This window comes from Sus scrofa, chromosome 9 (assembly GCF_000003025.6).
Source record: "Sus scrofa isolate TJ Tabasco breed Duroc chromosome 9, Sscrofa11.1, whole genome shotgun sequence".
NCBI lineage: Eukaryota > Metazoa > Chordata > Mammalia > Artiodactyla > Suidae > Sus > Sus scrofa.
This window is the reverse complement of record NC_010451.4, coordinates 139,437,559-139,452,364: the sequence shown is the minus strand read 5'-3', so window position 1 is coordinate 139,452,364 and position 14,806 is coordinate 139,437,559. Positions and strand designations below refer to the sequence as shown.

The window sequence follows — 14,806 nt, the reverse complement described above, 5'->3', positions numbered from 1 at the left end:
TCGTCTGAGAACTAGTTTAAGTCAAAGATCAGGGAAAGGGGTTTCACGACGTTTTCAGCTCCTTCGGGAGAGGCACGGGCCTGACTTTAAGGAGGAGAAGGAGCCGCCTCTCTCTCTGAAACTGTCCCAGTAACTCAGCCACTACTGACAGCGCTGTGTGCCTGGGCTCTGGGGTGTGCGGGCTGGACCTCGGAGCTGGCCTGGCAGCCACTTACAAACATCCTGAAGGCCACGAGCAGCATCTGTGCTGCCCTGTTCTGCAACTCACTGCTGCACCCCATAGACACAGCTGCCCTCCCGCCAGGGCCCTGGCGGCCGCACCCCCCCTTCTGGGGATGGCTCTGGGAAGGTGCCCAGCAGTGGCAAGGCCTCAGGCCTCAGCCCTCGGGGAACAGCCCAGCAGGTGTTAAAGCAGCCAGAAGACACAGAAAAAAGAGACCAGGGCTGCCACAGGACACAAAGACAAGGAGGAAAAAAGACGAGCAGGACACAGCAGGACCGGAGGAAAGTGGGCTTCACAGCTTTTAATCTTGTCCATCGTTACTTTCTCTTCCACCCCAGCTCTGCCCCCCAGAGGCAGGTTTCTTCTAAGCTGAAGGTCCCTAGGGGCCGTTTCCGGGAGACCACCTGCTTCCCGGGGCATAACCACTGCCTCCGGAGTTGTCCTTATTGCGCACAGCAAACATCATCGGAACTCACCCCTCCACGTCATTTTGTGGAAATGATTAGAATGTCTTTAGCGATTAAAAAAATGAGTTTAAGGAAGCGAGTTCTGCAAAAAGATCTCTTTAACATTGAAGGGGAAGGAGCTGATGGTGTGAGTGAAGAGATGCTATAAATCACTTGTTCACTGTGCTTCTGTTACGTTCTGTTGTTACGCTATGTTATGACATTACATCAACAGACTCCACAGTAAACTGTAAACCATTAAAATGCAAGACAACTTTTCTTGATATGCATCACGTCAAAAATGCATGAGACTTTGATTGTATGGACATGTCCTGTCTCACGTGGAAATGGCCGAGCGGGGGTAGGCTGCCTGGAGAAACGGGGATGGGGCGAGAGGGTGCACCTGGGGAGACCTCGAAAAGCCCAGGTTGGCTCTGCTTGCCATGCGTTCTGTGGGGAGATTCCACTGGGGGAATTACATTCGCCTTTGTCCTTCCGGGCTGGAAGATAAAGTGAGTTGTCCAGATTTTCGAGTCCGCAAAGGCAATCATTTTCCTTTTCCTTTGACTATTTCCCTCACTCACTGCTGAGGCCTCTTCCACCTCCACTTTCACTGGCTCTGCTTCAGGACCACAGAAGGAGAAGCCCGCCCCGCCCACAACAGGAGGAGGCCAGTGCTTTAGCCCGGGACCCTGAGTGTGTCCACCGGGGCTACCTGCACAGCCTCTGCTGAGCTCCAGGATGGCCCCTCTTTCTAAGAGTGCCCAGCCCCTCACCGAATAGTGGGGGTCCAGAGAAGGTGGAGAAAGTTCAAGAGGATCGAAAGTAAAAGCTTGGACAATAGTCTTGTGAGGTATTTCAAAGACTCCATCAAGTTGTATCAGCAGACAACATGGGAAATAAACAAATTATTTTGAGAAAAGTACTGAAGGTGAACCACAGGTTATAGAGTATTTAGAGCATTAAACTGCTAATCCTGGGCACCTTTAAAAAGCCACTTCAAAGATGAGATATTTGGTGGAACGAAACGAACATGCATTTCAGAGTCAGAAGCCACATGACCCTGAGCAGGAGACTTCACGCCTCCAATACTTCATCAGAAGCACGACAAACACAACGCCTACAGCCACGTGAGCCCGCCGGGGGCACAGAGACAGCCACTGGTGGGTGCCCAGCGACCACGGGTTCTATCCTTCTGGGGGCGGTAACAGGTGGGTCTTTATGAGAGAGAATTATACCAACTGTAGCCAGAAGGAAAACAGGCGAAAAGGAACCATTTAGAATGGGGTGATAAGAAAGCCTAAAGCCAGCAGGTGCCGCCAAGAACGAGGAAAGGTGGCCGCTGGTGTCCAGGCCTGCAGCTACAGCTGGAGAACAAGCAGACACTCACGTCAAGAATTTCCTTGTTGGCTTTTGGAGAAGTGGCTTCTCTTAATTCCTTGATAGCCACAGGAATTTTCACCTTCTCACCTTCTGGGATCCAGAGGCCCTGTGACAAAGAGAGGGGAAGACGTTGGTGACGGTCACACAGGTGAGACTCCACTCCTGGGTGGCTGGGCGTCATCAGTGACCCCACCCCAAAGTGCAAGGGGCTGGAGTTCAGCTCTGCACCCAAGGCCGCCAGTGCCAGGAGCTGGCAGCTGAGCAGCTCTTTCGCTGTTGTGTTCCAGGAGTCAGAGCAGTGCGGCAAAACCCCTAGCACGTGCCAGTTATAAAGCCAGGAAGAATCAGCAGGTCCAGAATTCGGAGATTCCAGGTCCAGGCCAAACTGAAATGAGACCTTATGCAAAGAGGATAGAGGAAAGAGGAATGAAGAGGCTTTATCTGGATGCTGCCATGCGGGGGGTGACAGACAACCTTCTTTCAGACTCACAGGAGGCAAGTCCCCCTCTAAGAGCTCACACTGTCATCCACAAAACGTATGTGCCTGTGTACAGGTTTCGCTGCACCACTGTGTGTCACCGTGACTCTAAACGATTCTTCCCCACACCTTGGGAAAAACGCTGGAATTTCCCAAACTCGCAGGGACGCAGAGAGCACAGCTGGGGACCGGGGTCCCGCGCAGACCGGACGGCTCACCTTGTACACCGTGCCGAACGCGCCGGAGCCCAGCACCTTGACCTTTTTGAATTCCGTCTCCTTCAGGATCCTCAAGAGAGCTTGGTTGGGAGCTTCTCCACTGGGTGTGAGAGGCTCAACCAGCTGTGAGAAACAAGGGGAAAGGCTGATGCCCCGCAGCGTGGGGGGGAAGGGGGGCGCCGGGGGGCGGGATCAGATGCGGATGCGACCATGACGCTCTGGCGCGGAGAACTCGCCGCGCCCACTCCGGAGATCCAGACACCTGTTCTATCGAACTGGGTGACAGACACAGTGGGGACGGGGACGATCCCCCATGGAGCTATCCTTAAAGAGAACAGCTCCACTGCAACAAGTGCGGTTTTTCTTTCTGTGCCCAGGCCAATCGGCTGGACTGAGAACACCTAGGGATGGATTTGTTCCATGGCGGTCATTCTGGCAGCCTAGCGGGCCCCTCACCACCAGCACCGTGATGTTTTGAACTGCGCTGGGTCCTTCCTCCCAGGAACTCCAGGTTCTGACATGGATGCCAGCTGGGACCAGTTTGTGGAATTACAGGGTCAGGGACCACACTCGTCCCAACAGGGCTCAAGAAGGAGCAGCCACTGGCACGGACAGGGGCATTTTCCAAAGCAACATCTCCTGAGTTCAGAGCACCTCCGCAGGCACCTAGGCACAGGCTTCCCCGGGTCTGCCGAGCGCAGGCCCACAGTGGACAGTGCGCCGCGGGTGGTAACCACTCATGGATTCTACTTCTCGTAGAAACGGCCGCATTTTATCGGATTCGTGCACCAGAACGCGCGTGTAAACGCTTGTAACTGACATCCAGCGATACCCCCTGACTTTTTTCCTTTCTAAACAAAGCCCCGACGTGCCACCCACACCTGGAACCCGGCTCTCAGCGCGCGTCCCCAGCCGGCCCCCGTGGCGCGCTCACCTCCCGCTCCTGCAGCAGCCGGCGCAGCGTGCGCTTGCGGACGATGTGGCGCCTGCGCAGAAAGAGGCCGACCCCCAGGGCCAGCACCACGGCCAGAAGCAGGCCCCCCACTATCCCGGTGGCGATGGACGGGATCTTGGGCCTGGAACGAGGGGTAGACACACGGGGTGAGCTTTGCTCTCAGACTCTGTCACTCTGGCATTTTACATGTTTCCTGCCTGTTTTGCTGCAATGCCATCACTTACAACCATCCTGAACGTGGAATATGCGCAGCTTCTAAAGGAGAGAAGACGGCGGACTAGGGGCTCAGGGCAGGGGTTCCGAATTGCTTCGATGGAGGAGCCTCCCCACCCACCCACCGTTTCTGCATTTTTCAAATTGAGGTATTGTCTGGATTCCTCCATAGGACAATTAATATCTTCATCTGTTGATTAAAAAAACATAACTCAAAAAGTAATTCTGACTTCAGTCATGCTTTCCACCTGAGACTGTGACCCCAGCGTAGCAGGCATGAGGGCCTGCCCTCTGCCCACGCCAGACGGATAGTATCTGCTGTCCAGTCTGCACGGAGGACCCTTCCCAAACCCTTAGCCCACCTATCTGTGGGCCGCTGAAACCCTGCGAGGGACGAGGGCCAAGGGAGGAGAAATGGGGTCTCTCCTTGGGAGAACAGGAGGGAGAGGCTGGACACTCAAAGCCTCCTGGGCTTTCGAGATGGACCACGGGCACGGGAAACGCTGTTTGAATGAGCTTCGAGGATTTTGACAGAGAGCAGTGCTGACAAGTGGCTGATGTCACCACACAGCTGCAAACCTCTCCAGCGCGCTCCTGCCCACGGAGCTTGGTGAAAGCAGACACCCCGAATACAGGGTCAAAGCTCACGGAATTAGTAGATTCTGAATTTGGAATCTTTACAGACTGTTGTTCTCAAGCACCTATGCCATCTGAGCGTCTGTCCAACTTCATATTTTCAGGTAAGAATGCTATTGAATATCAACGATTAAACAGCAGCACTGCTGCGCATAAAAATGTGCGAACATCCCTCCAAATTCCCCGTAAGTGAGTCAAATGTGCCTCACAACGCTGTGCTCTCAGCGAGTGCGAGAGCTGTCTCGCTGGGCTGCACCCCCTCCCAGTTCACGCAGTTTGAACTAAAGGGCTTGGACCATTTTGAAGGGACACAGGCAGACAGGAGGAGACCTGGTACCAACTGTGTGTTCCATCTGCAGATAGGGGGAGTGAAAAGAAGAAAAAAATGTGAAAGAGCAAGTGGAACGAAGAACAGTCCCTGCTGGGTCCAAGGTGAGGGAGCAATGGGAGAACCGCATCACTGGGGTCCCGACTGCAGCGCGCAGCGAGGCCGGAGCTTGCTGCTGTCCGCGGCTCAGGTGAGAAGGGGTGTAAACGGAAATCTTGACTTTGAGACGCTGCCCTGTTTGTCCCGAACGTTTCATGGCACGGGAGGAAGGCTCAGTTATCTCGGCTGGTTTCTGGGGCCGAGAGCGAGCTGACGATGCTGGGGAAGGGAATTTGTGAACATAAGCAGGGACAGCAGAGATGCCTGGAAGTCTGGCTAGCGGGTGGGGCTCTCAGGAATGGCCGGCGGGAGCCTAGCATATAATCCCATTCCTCGGAAGTCGTGTGAATGCTAACACCACTCTTTCCTCCTGAGGCTCAACAGGAATTCCCAACCCTGCTTTTCTCAGGGCAGCAGTTCAGGCAGGGATGGTAAACTGATCACAACTGAAATGCTGCAGAGAGTCCTGTGGAGCTTTGTCATCCAACAGAAAGGTACTTCAGACTCAGGTTTGCGGGAGGCTGACGGGGTCAGGGAGGAAGAGGAGGAGAAGCAGGTGGAGCAGGAAGAGTCCGGGAGGCTGGTGAGCCAAGCAGCGAGGCAGCTGCACAGACGGGACACCGGGCCGTCTGTGGGGATGCGGCCGCTCACACCCGGTCTCCCAGGGAGGCACGGCCAGCAGTCCAGGAAGGTGGGCTCTGCTAGGGACTCCCCGGGAGAAGCGAGAACCTGCTGGGCAGAGGCAGCGGAGAAAGGGGGAAAGCACATGGCCCTTGACGTCAAACTCTCGGTGGCTTCTGCTCAGGTCTGCCACCCACACAGCATCACCTACCTGTCCACCGCACAGCCCTCGAGACCTGGTCCGACACAGCTGTAGGGGTTGAAAGAGAAATACACATTGCAATCATTTCACTTCTTTAGCATTTTTTCCTGGAGGGTTTTTTTAATTAAATCATAAGGCAACGTATGTTAAATTACTTTCAAATCATTAGAATCACAATGCGTCTCAATGTCGGTTCTTCATTTTTTTATCAGGCCTTTTTTCACCTGTCCTTTCACTCAGCACCTATTTCTGAGTGTCCACTTTGTGACAGGGGTTGTTCTAGCACTGAACCAAGCGGACCATCTCTGGCCTTTGTTACTGAAATGTTTCCCAACAGAGAAGCAGCTGGGAAACAGGGCTGATTTCAGACCCAGAAATGGGCTTTATCCACTTCTATCCACTGAAACATCGCACGTGAAGCAGGGACAGCATTTGTCTTCATGTGACCCTTCAGCAGCTGGTCCCCTCACATGGGGCAGACCATCATCTGTGACTCTGATTATTGGTGATGATGGAAAAGGCAGAATAAATTGGCTTGGAAGTCATTTGTCAACACGAACATCAATAGGAAAACAAAATATTCCAATTAAATGGAAACGGCTGACATTTATGGCCTGGGGAAAGATGAAGAGGCAATTTCAGGGCCAGTGCGTGCTGGACGCCTCCTGTCAACTGGTTCTAATCTAATCTCTCTGTCTCATTCAAAGGGCTCCGATCTCTACTCCACGCCTCTTGGTTTTGCGGGTCTGAGACCTCTTCTCTGTGGAGTCAGGCAACACAGTCTCTGCCCTGCAAGCCTTGAGGGCTTCCTCCCTGCACCAGGGGCTTCTTCAGGCCCTGGAACACACAGGAGTTCTCCTTTTTCACAACTCGTAGATAACAGAAAAACCCCAAACCTAGGAAAACCATAATTGTCAAAGATGAAAAGCATTTGCAAATGGATGACCCCTGATAAAACCAAACCCTATTCAAGATATCCCCCTCACTAGTGCTCTCCCCCAGAACGCCTGTCAGGCTCGGGCTGCAATGGCACAGGGAGCTCTGCAAAGGAGTTCACACTGGAGCTCGGGGGCAAGGAGCCTCTGAAAGCACTGCTGGGGCACCTGCGGGCTTCCAGCAAGAAGCTACCAAAAGTAAGGAGGTCACAGAGAATGAGGCCAGTTTACCTCTGAATAGACAACGGACAGTTAGAGTGACAGGCTAGGGGCTGGGAGACAGGAGCCCCGGGAAAGCTGACGCTGCCCTGCGCAGCTCTGCAAAAATGACGCCGAGTGTCCAGCAAAAGAGGCCGTGTCCTGCTGCCATTTAGTTTTGTCAGAAAAATTATTCCTTCCCTTCTACTTCTTTCTTTTCTGTTACATACATCAAAACAGGCAAAACTGCATATTTTTTAGTTGAATTTATTGTCACAGAAATCTTCTCATTCCTGACTATGAAAATGTGGTCTCACTGAGAAACGCATTTGCTTCTGGAAGCAGCGTGCTCGTGCGTCCTGGTCGGGGCACTGTCACTCCTGGCTGCTGAGTTGTGGTGGCGCCTGGCCTTTCTCAGTGTCCCGCTTTTCCACATGGGGAAAGCGGTGGGCTCGCTCTGAGGCAGCCCGTTTACTGAGGCTGCGCGTATCACACACATGCAAAGAACTGTTTTCGAACTTTCCCTCACCTTCATGCATGTTTCTCTGTACTTCAAAAATTAAATCCATTCTATTATTTAATTCCTTTGGGAGAAGACACAGATAACAAGGCTGCAGAAAGCTCTATGCCCTTCTATCAATGACATGTGCTCACAGACACACACATATACAAACACATTTATTTCCAAAAGACAGAAAAAGGTGGAAAAACATTTATTTTATATGGGTACTATCATTCTGTTTTAGAGAATCTGCTCTGAAATTGCTTATTTGGGGGGAATACACAAAAATACTTTAAGTGAAAAATAGCCAAGTATAAGTTATATTATGCTTTGTAGAGTTTGCAAACAGGTCAATATAACCAGCATGCTGATACACACAAAGGGAAAAATATGAAAAATCTTAAAACTGCTACCAAGGAGGTATTCAGTAAAATTCAAAATCCATTCTAAATTTTAAAAAACAGTTTAATAGTAGGAACAGATGATTATTTCTTCAATGAGATATTAAGGATCTCACACTAATAGCAAATACTGTTTTTTGTGTTTTTTTTAAGCCACACCCACGGCATGCAGAAGGTTCCCAGGCCAGGGATGGAACCCAAGCCACAGCAGTGACAACGCTGGATCCTTAACACGCTGCAACACCAGGGAGCTCCTGCAAACGTTGCTCTTAATGGTGATTCATGACAGCCATTCCCCTACCCTCTGATATAAAATTCTGATGTCCACTACTATTGTAGCTGATATCATTCTAGAAATTCTAGCCCTTGTAATATGATCTGAAACATTTGGAAAAGAGATGAAGATACTATTATTGGAGATGATATGACTATTTTCCTGGTAAATTGAAGATCATGAACTCACACACTGATTTCAGAGGAAGTCAGTGAATATATTCCTCCAGCGAAAAATCAGAGCTATCTTGTATTTTAGAGAAAATAAATTAGAAGGTGTACTAGAAAACAAGATCCACCTCACAATCGCGAAAATAATTACAAAATGTTTAGGTAGAACATGAAAGAACAAAACTGTAAAACTTTACTGAGCTAGGAAAGAGGGTATCTGAATCTGTGAAGAAATTGTCCACTCCTGACTTGGAATACAAGCTACTTACTGTAAAAGTGTTAACCCTGCTCAAATTCACGTATTACCGGCTTTCGTTTTTTGTTGTGTGTGCGTGTGTGTCAGACTCGTAAACGATTCCGGGTCCCTGGAATCGGCTGCTGGAGCAGATGAGAGGAAGGCAGAGAGGGGCACCGGCAGGCTCGTGGGAACACCCGGCTCCCGACGTGCTGCCGGGGAGTCTCCAGTCACCACAGACCAGAACGCCTGGGCAAGGTCACGGAATGTGAGTCCTTCCATCCACCCTCGGGACGCCGGAGACTCGAGGAGGTGACACGATGGAAGGAGCCCAGAGTAGAGTCGTTCCCGAATCACGGGTCTCTAGGCCCAGGCTCTGCCATCTAAATGCAATTAAAATATTGTGGGGAAAATGCTTCAAGACTCCTGATTTTTGGAAGTCTAATTGGAAGGCCCTGCATCCCTACGAACACCAATCAGATGATCACCAGCACTGCACCTCCTTCACCAGCATCACTGCAGCCTCCACCATGCCGGCAGCGGCTCAGCACCTCAGTGCAATCATGATTGAGGACGCTTGTGTTCCAGGCACTGTCTTAAGGACATTACACACACTAACTCAACATCAAAAAAATCCTGTGAGCTATGCAGTATTATTACCTTAATTTATGGATGAGGAAGGTGAGGCACAGAGAGGTTATAACACTCGCCTGAGGCCACACAGCTAGTAAGATGTGGCTCCAGAGAAGAGTAACAGGTCCAAATGAGGTTGAGGATTATGAGAAATACAAGGAAATACGAAATACATATGACAACTCGATTTCTCTTTCTGATTTCTAGCCCAGTTTGATTCTCAAATTTATCATCTTGGTAAATAAGATGCAAACACTCAGAGTGCCTCTGCTAACTGCAGTCAAAATAGTTTTAATTTACCTAGTAACAGCCTAGCTAAAAGAAGGAGCATCTTTAAGCAATATTCCAGGCAACGTTATCTCCTAATAATTATAAATTAATAAAAGAGTCCCACAGGAACCCAGTCACCTGGAAAGAGTTGCTAAAACTGCATATGCTGGCACTTCGCAACGAGCCAAGCACACGACACACAGCACCAGGATCTGCCCACAATCACGTCACTGCTGCTGCCTTGGCTGTGGGGCCGGAACACCTGGAGCAACTGACTCAAACACAAGCCTCTGTACTTTACTGCCTGGAAATTCTGGAGACATCTGCCGTCTATGAATTTGGAAAATGGGAACTATTCTGTCGGGGTGATTTTCCTTCCCAGACCCAGCGCTTCCTCCACTCACCCGTAGGTGCAGTTGGGGTGGCACAGGTGACACACGTGGTTGGCATCCGCAAACTTCCAGATGAGGGTGCTGTTTTCTCCTGCGATTCCCGCGGGGCAGGTCTTGACACAGTGAGGGCCGTCGATGTAGTGAGCACACCGGACACAGCTGTCCGGTCCCTGCACCGAGGTGGGGAAACATTTCATAAATCAGTTATTGATGTCTCTTCCAGGATGGAAGTCACGTCTCACTTAAAATACTTATCCTGAAAAAAGACAGAGTTGAAGTTCTTAAAGTGGGTGAGTTCTGTGATTGTGCTTGTCTCACAGGCCAGTGTTAACAGCTCAGATCAAAGTCCTCCTGACTCCGAATGTGGTCAGTGTACAAAAGCGTAAAAGGAACTCTACTGTGGGCACTGCTGCATTTTCCTGGGGGCATCTTTCCTCGTCAGAATATTCCTGATTGGCCTACAATCAAGATAAGATATTTTTATATCCCTTATCAGACAGATGGACTTCCTTGAAAATCACCTTTGAAGTTGCAGGGGACCCTGTGGGAGCCACTCCTGCCGAGGCGAAGTCAAGAGGCCCCGCATCTCCCTTTCTCCAGTGAGGGGAGGGTGGCAGGTGTGAGTGTGTCGGTGACTCTGCACCCTTAACTGTGTAACAGCCCGAACTGGGTTCTGTCTGTCAAGCACGCGGATGCCTCTGCAAACCCCCAAGAGCAAATGCACTGGGGGTGCGTGGGCTGTGTCCACACACCTCACAAAGCGCCGAGACAAGGCTGGTAGGAAGGGTCTGCCTGCTGCCAAAGTGCCCTGATGTCCCCAAGACTGAGTGTTCCCAGAGCCAGAATAGCCAGACGACAAAGTCAACCAATACCACCAATTATTTTCTCTCAGTGATGAAAAGGTTACTCTCACCAACCGAACACCAGTGGTTTACTTTGTAATCAGCCCTTGTGGCAGCCAGTAGCTCAAAATCAAATCCTGTCATCTTCTCCCCAGTTTAGAGAGAACTTCTGAAAAACACTCGGGTGGTTGATTTAGCTCAAATCAACCTGAGCCCCTCATGTACGTACTACTGAGAATTAACAGCCTGAGCACTTGGTGTAGAGGGACCTGCATTCTCACTCATACTCTTAAAAGATTATCACTGAGCATGTAGCTAAGGAACTGGATTTTGACAATCTTTTCTATGCATTAAAAATAATTATAAATTTTTGTTAAATGAGAATTTGGTGAGGTCTGATTAAGGTGATTAAGCACTGTCGTCAGGAACAAAGACTTGGGCTGTCAGGGCATCGGCTGTCAGGGCCCTGATCTGTGGGGTGAGAACAGGTGTCACCACCAGGATCTGGGGGGTGGACAGAGATGGTGACTGTCCGTGCCAGACAGAGTGCGGGCCGATGTCCACTCTGTCACGGCCCCTGACCGCTGGCCTGGGGGCTGGGCTGGTTGGCGGTCCTGGCAGCCCAAGGCGACATGGGGTCATTCTCGAGGGGGTACAGCTGACAGGTGGGGATCACATCAAGCGCGCTCCTTACGCGTCCCATGCAGGTCACGTTCTTGGCCTGGGGCAGGCACTCCGGGTGGCACTGCACACACTCGGCATTCTCCACGAACTCTCTCGGCTCCCTGGCAGGGGGGAAGATGGACACTGGTCAGTGTCATCCCCTGACACCCTCTGCGGAATGCTGCTGCATCTGTCTGAGCACAAACCACCTCTCTCAGAAAGCCAGAACAATTTTAGGAAACGTCACGCAGTCGGGGATCCAGGACTACACTGTAATGTCACACACTGATTCTCTCACCTGCATCATTGGTCAGTTTCTCCTGGAATAAACAGAGAAGCTTCATTTGCCATCAAAACACCTTCCCTACACTTTTTTCCTTGACAGGCACACAGTTTCTAAACATGAGGTAAGCAAGCCAACCCGGGGAGGTGGTGAGGAAAAAAGAAAAATAGTCCTTAAGAAGCAGCCCCTCCAATATCAGCTTCATGGATATTTAAATTAAGCTGCAAAGAAATGGTAACTGTAGATGAATAGAAGTGGAGAGCTATTAGAACTTCCTCAATGGTTATTACAAAACAGTCAGCATGGCACATAGGTGGGGAAATTTTTTTTTTTTTTTTTTTGCCTTTTAGGGCCACACTTGCGGCATATGGAGGTTCCCAGGCAAAGGGTCAAATCGGAGCTGCAGCTGCCGGCCTGCACCACAGCCACAGCATCTGAGCTGCATCTGCAACCTATGCCACAGCTCATGGCAACAGCAGATCCTTAACCCACTGAGTGAGGCCAGGGATTGAACCCGCAACCTCATGGATGCTAGTTGGGTTCGTTAACTGCTGAGCCATGACGGGAACTCCCAGGCGAGAAAAATTTTGCTTGTAATATCTGAATCATTCCTCAAAAATAGATCAATGTTAAACATGAAACTGATGTTTAACTGAAAAAAACACCATCATCGTGACAGCTGTTGGGATGGCTGGGAATTCAGTGCAGGTCTGCCCTCCAGGCAGCGAGCAAGGCGTGTTCACACCCAAGGACAGGTCCCAAGAGTCCCTCCAGGCAGATGGCACCAACTAAACCAAATCTGCTGCCAAGAGTTTTCCCTGTGCTGCTCCTGCAAAGGGTGCTGCTGGCCGCCAGGTTCTCTGGTGCAGAGATGTATGCGCCACCGCCCCGCCCACTCTAATGACCTTGTCTCCTTAAAGAGACGCAAGCCGAAGCACAGGAAGTTAATGTGTTTGCAGCAGTAATGACTGCATTTCTTACTTGCTGAAGTAACACGATCAGGTATGTCAAGTACTCTGTGGGGTTGGTTAATGAGCCTACCAGCTGAAGGGCTCCTGGAGAACAGAGCTTGGTCTCATCCTGCTTCTGAGTATTTCTTTTCTTTTTTTTTTCTTTTTTTGTTCTTTTTAGGGCCACTCCAGTGGCATATGGAGGTTCCCAGGCTAGGGGTCGAATCAGAGCTTTAGTTGCTGGCCTACACCACAGCCACAGCAATGCCAGATCCTTAACCCACTGAGCAAGGCCAGGGATCGAACCCACATCCTCACGGATACTAGTCAGATTCGTTAACCACTGAGCCATGACGGGAACTCCCTTCTGAGTATTTCTGATCTGAGCAGTGGCCCAGATAGTGAAACGGAAAGGAAAATCTCCCTTTTTCTTTGAATTTTTTTGAAAAATTGCCTCTGCCAGTCTCTATCCTTCCATTTTACTTTCTTACTAATTGACTTTTAGTAATTATTTGTGGATATTCACAGCCTTATTCAATATCAAGATTCCTACAGAATCAACAGACTGTATGTATTGTACACTTTATTTTCATTGACTGCAATAAATTCAACAAATGTTTTATAATTGTTTATCTGTGTCCATGGTTATACTTAAAGTTATTTGCACTGTTCAGTGTGTCTTGAACATAACAAAAATTAACCAGGAACTGTGTTTTGACATAGCAGGAAAGGTATGCTGCAAAGACAAGACTAAATGGCCATGGCCTTGGCCATCCAGACAGTGAAAGACTGTTCTGTTTGTCTTAGGGGCTCTGTGCAGCTTAGGAAAAATGTAAGATGTTTCTAGATGAAGAGATTCTAGAAAGTGCATTGGATTAATTACTTAATAGGGTTAATTAATGAAAAAGGTTTGTTCATTTCCTTTTGTGATTAACAACTGTCCACAAACAAAAACAAATGAAAATAGGAAAGATAATCAGACCGATCAACTATAAACCAAAAAAAAACCCCACGAAACAATCTTAAGTCTATGGAGTTCCCATCGTGGCAGCACAGTGGTTAACGAATCTGACTAGGAACCATGAGGTACCGGGTTTGATCCCTGGCCTTGCTCAGTGGGTTAAGGATCCGGCGTTGCAGTGAACTGTGGTGTAGGTCACAAACGCGGCTCGGATCCTACGTGGCTGTGGCTGTGGCGTAGACGGGCAGCTACAGCTCTGATTAGACCCCTAGCCTGGGAACCTCCATATGCCCCAGGAACGGCACTAGAAAAAGGCAAAAAGACCAAAAAAAAAAAAAAAAAAATCTTGTCTTTTTTTTTTTTCTTTGGCCGTGCCCTCAGCATGTGGAAAGTCCCAGGCCAGTGATTCAACCAGCACCAGAGCAACAACACTGGATCCTTAACCCACTGTGCACAGGAGAAATCCTTATACTCATTTTTCATCAAAACAAAGGGATCAGACGAAGCCTCTTACCCCTCCAGAACGTTGCACTTCTCCACACATTCCTTGCCGCGGCTAAAGTTTCGACAGGACATGCAGTCTCTGGGTTCAGGGCCCCAGCAGCCCTCTGATGAGCACAGCGGGTTACAGATGTGGCCCATGGCTTCTGCAAAGACAGGGGCAGCCCCACAAGTCAGCCAGGAGCATCGGCCACAGGGGCCTGTGGGTGCGGGGCACACACACTGCTGGGCCCCCAAAGCAGCAGTGACCTAATAGGGCTTCGGGGTGGGGTGGGGGGCTCTGCCAGGGGCTGAAGGTTCCCAGAGGCTCATCAGAGCTGACGAGCCCCGGGAGGGTGCACAGGGGCGCAGAGCCAGAGCACTGGGGGTGGGAGTCACTGTTCTCTCCATTGCACGGGGAGGAAGCCAAGGCCCCGAGACCTCAGTACACTGGCGAGGAAGGGCTGGAGCAGGACATAAGCAAGGGGCCGCTTTCGCCAATGGCCAAGGTCTCGTGCAGAGGGCAATGGTGCAGGCCCAGCCTCAGGAGCCAACTCCGCCTGTGAGTGCGTGTGTGTGTGTGTGTGTGTGTGTGTGTGTGTGTGGCTAGCTACAGTCACCATGGACAAAATGAGCAGAGGGAACGCACAGCTAAAATACAACACGACCAACACTAAATTTAGTTCTGCGCATTACCAATAACACTAGCCCGGACTTTGAGGCAGGTTCATCCTATGGAATGAGAAGGATCTGGAAAGAATTCTGATGAACTTCACAATTAAGAATGTCCAGATTTCTTTTCACTTGCTTCTCTG

General features: G+C 50.2%; 1 protein-coding gene across 1 annotated transcript in view; it reads right to left on the bottom strand.

Moving 5' to 3' along the window:
* The window catches only part of EGFR (epidermal growth factor receptor), a gene marked incomplete at its 5' end in the record, with an annotated part of 172,223 nt that overhangs the window by 22,268 nt on the left and 135,149 nt on the right, over positions 1-14,806 (bottom strand). Inside the window, 7 exon segments of the mRNA NM_214007.1 lie at positions 2,060-2,158; positions 2,749-2,871; positions 3,683-3,824; positions 5,812-5,850; positions 9,825-9,982; positions 11,349-11,439; positions 14,026-14,158. Coding sequence (NP_999172.1) covers positions 2,060-2,158; positions 2,749-2,871; positions 3,683-3,824; positions 5,812-5,850; positions 9,825-9,982; positions 11,349-11,439; positions 14,026-14,158 — 785 coding nt within the window.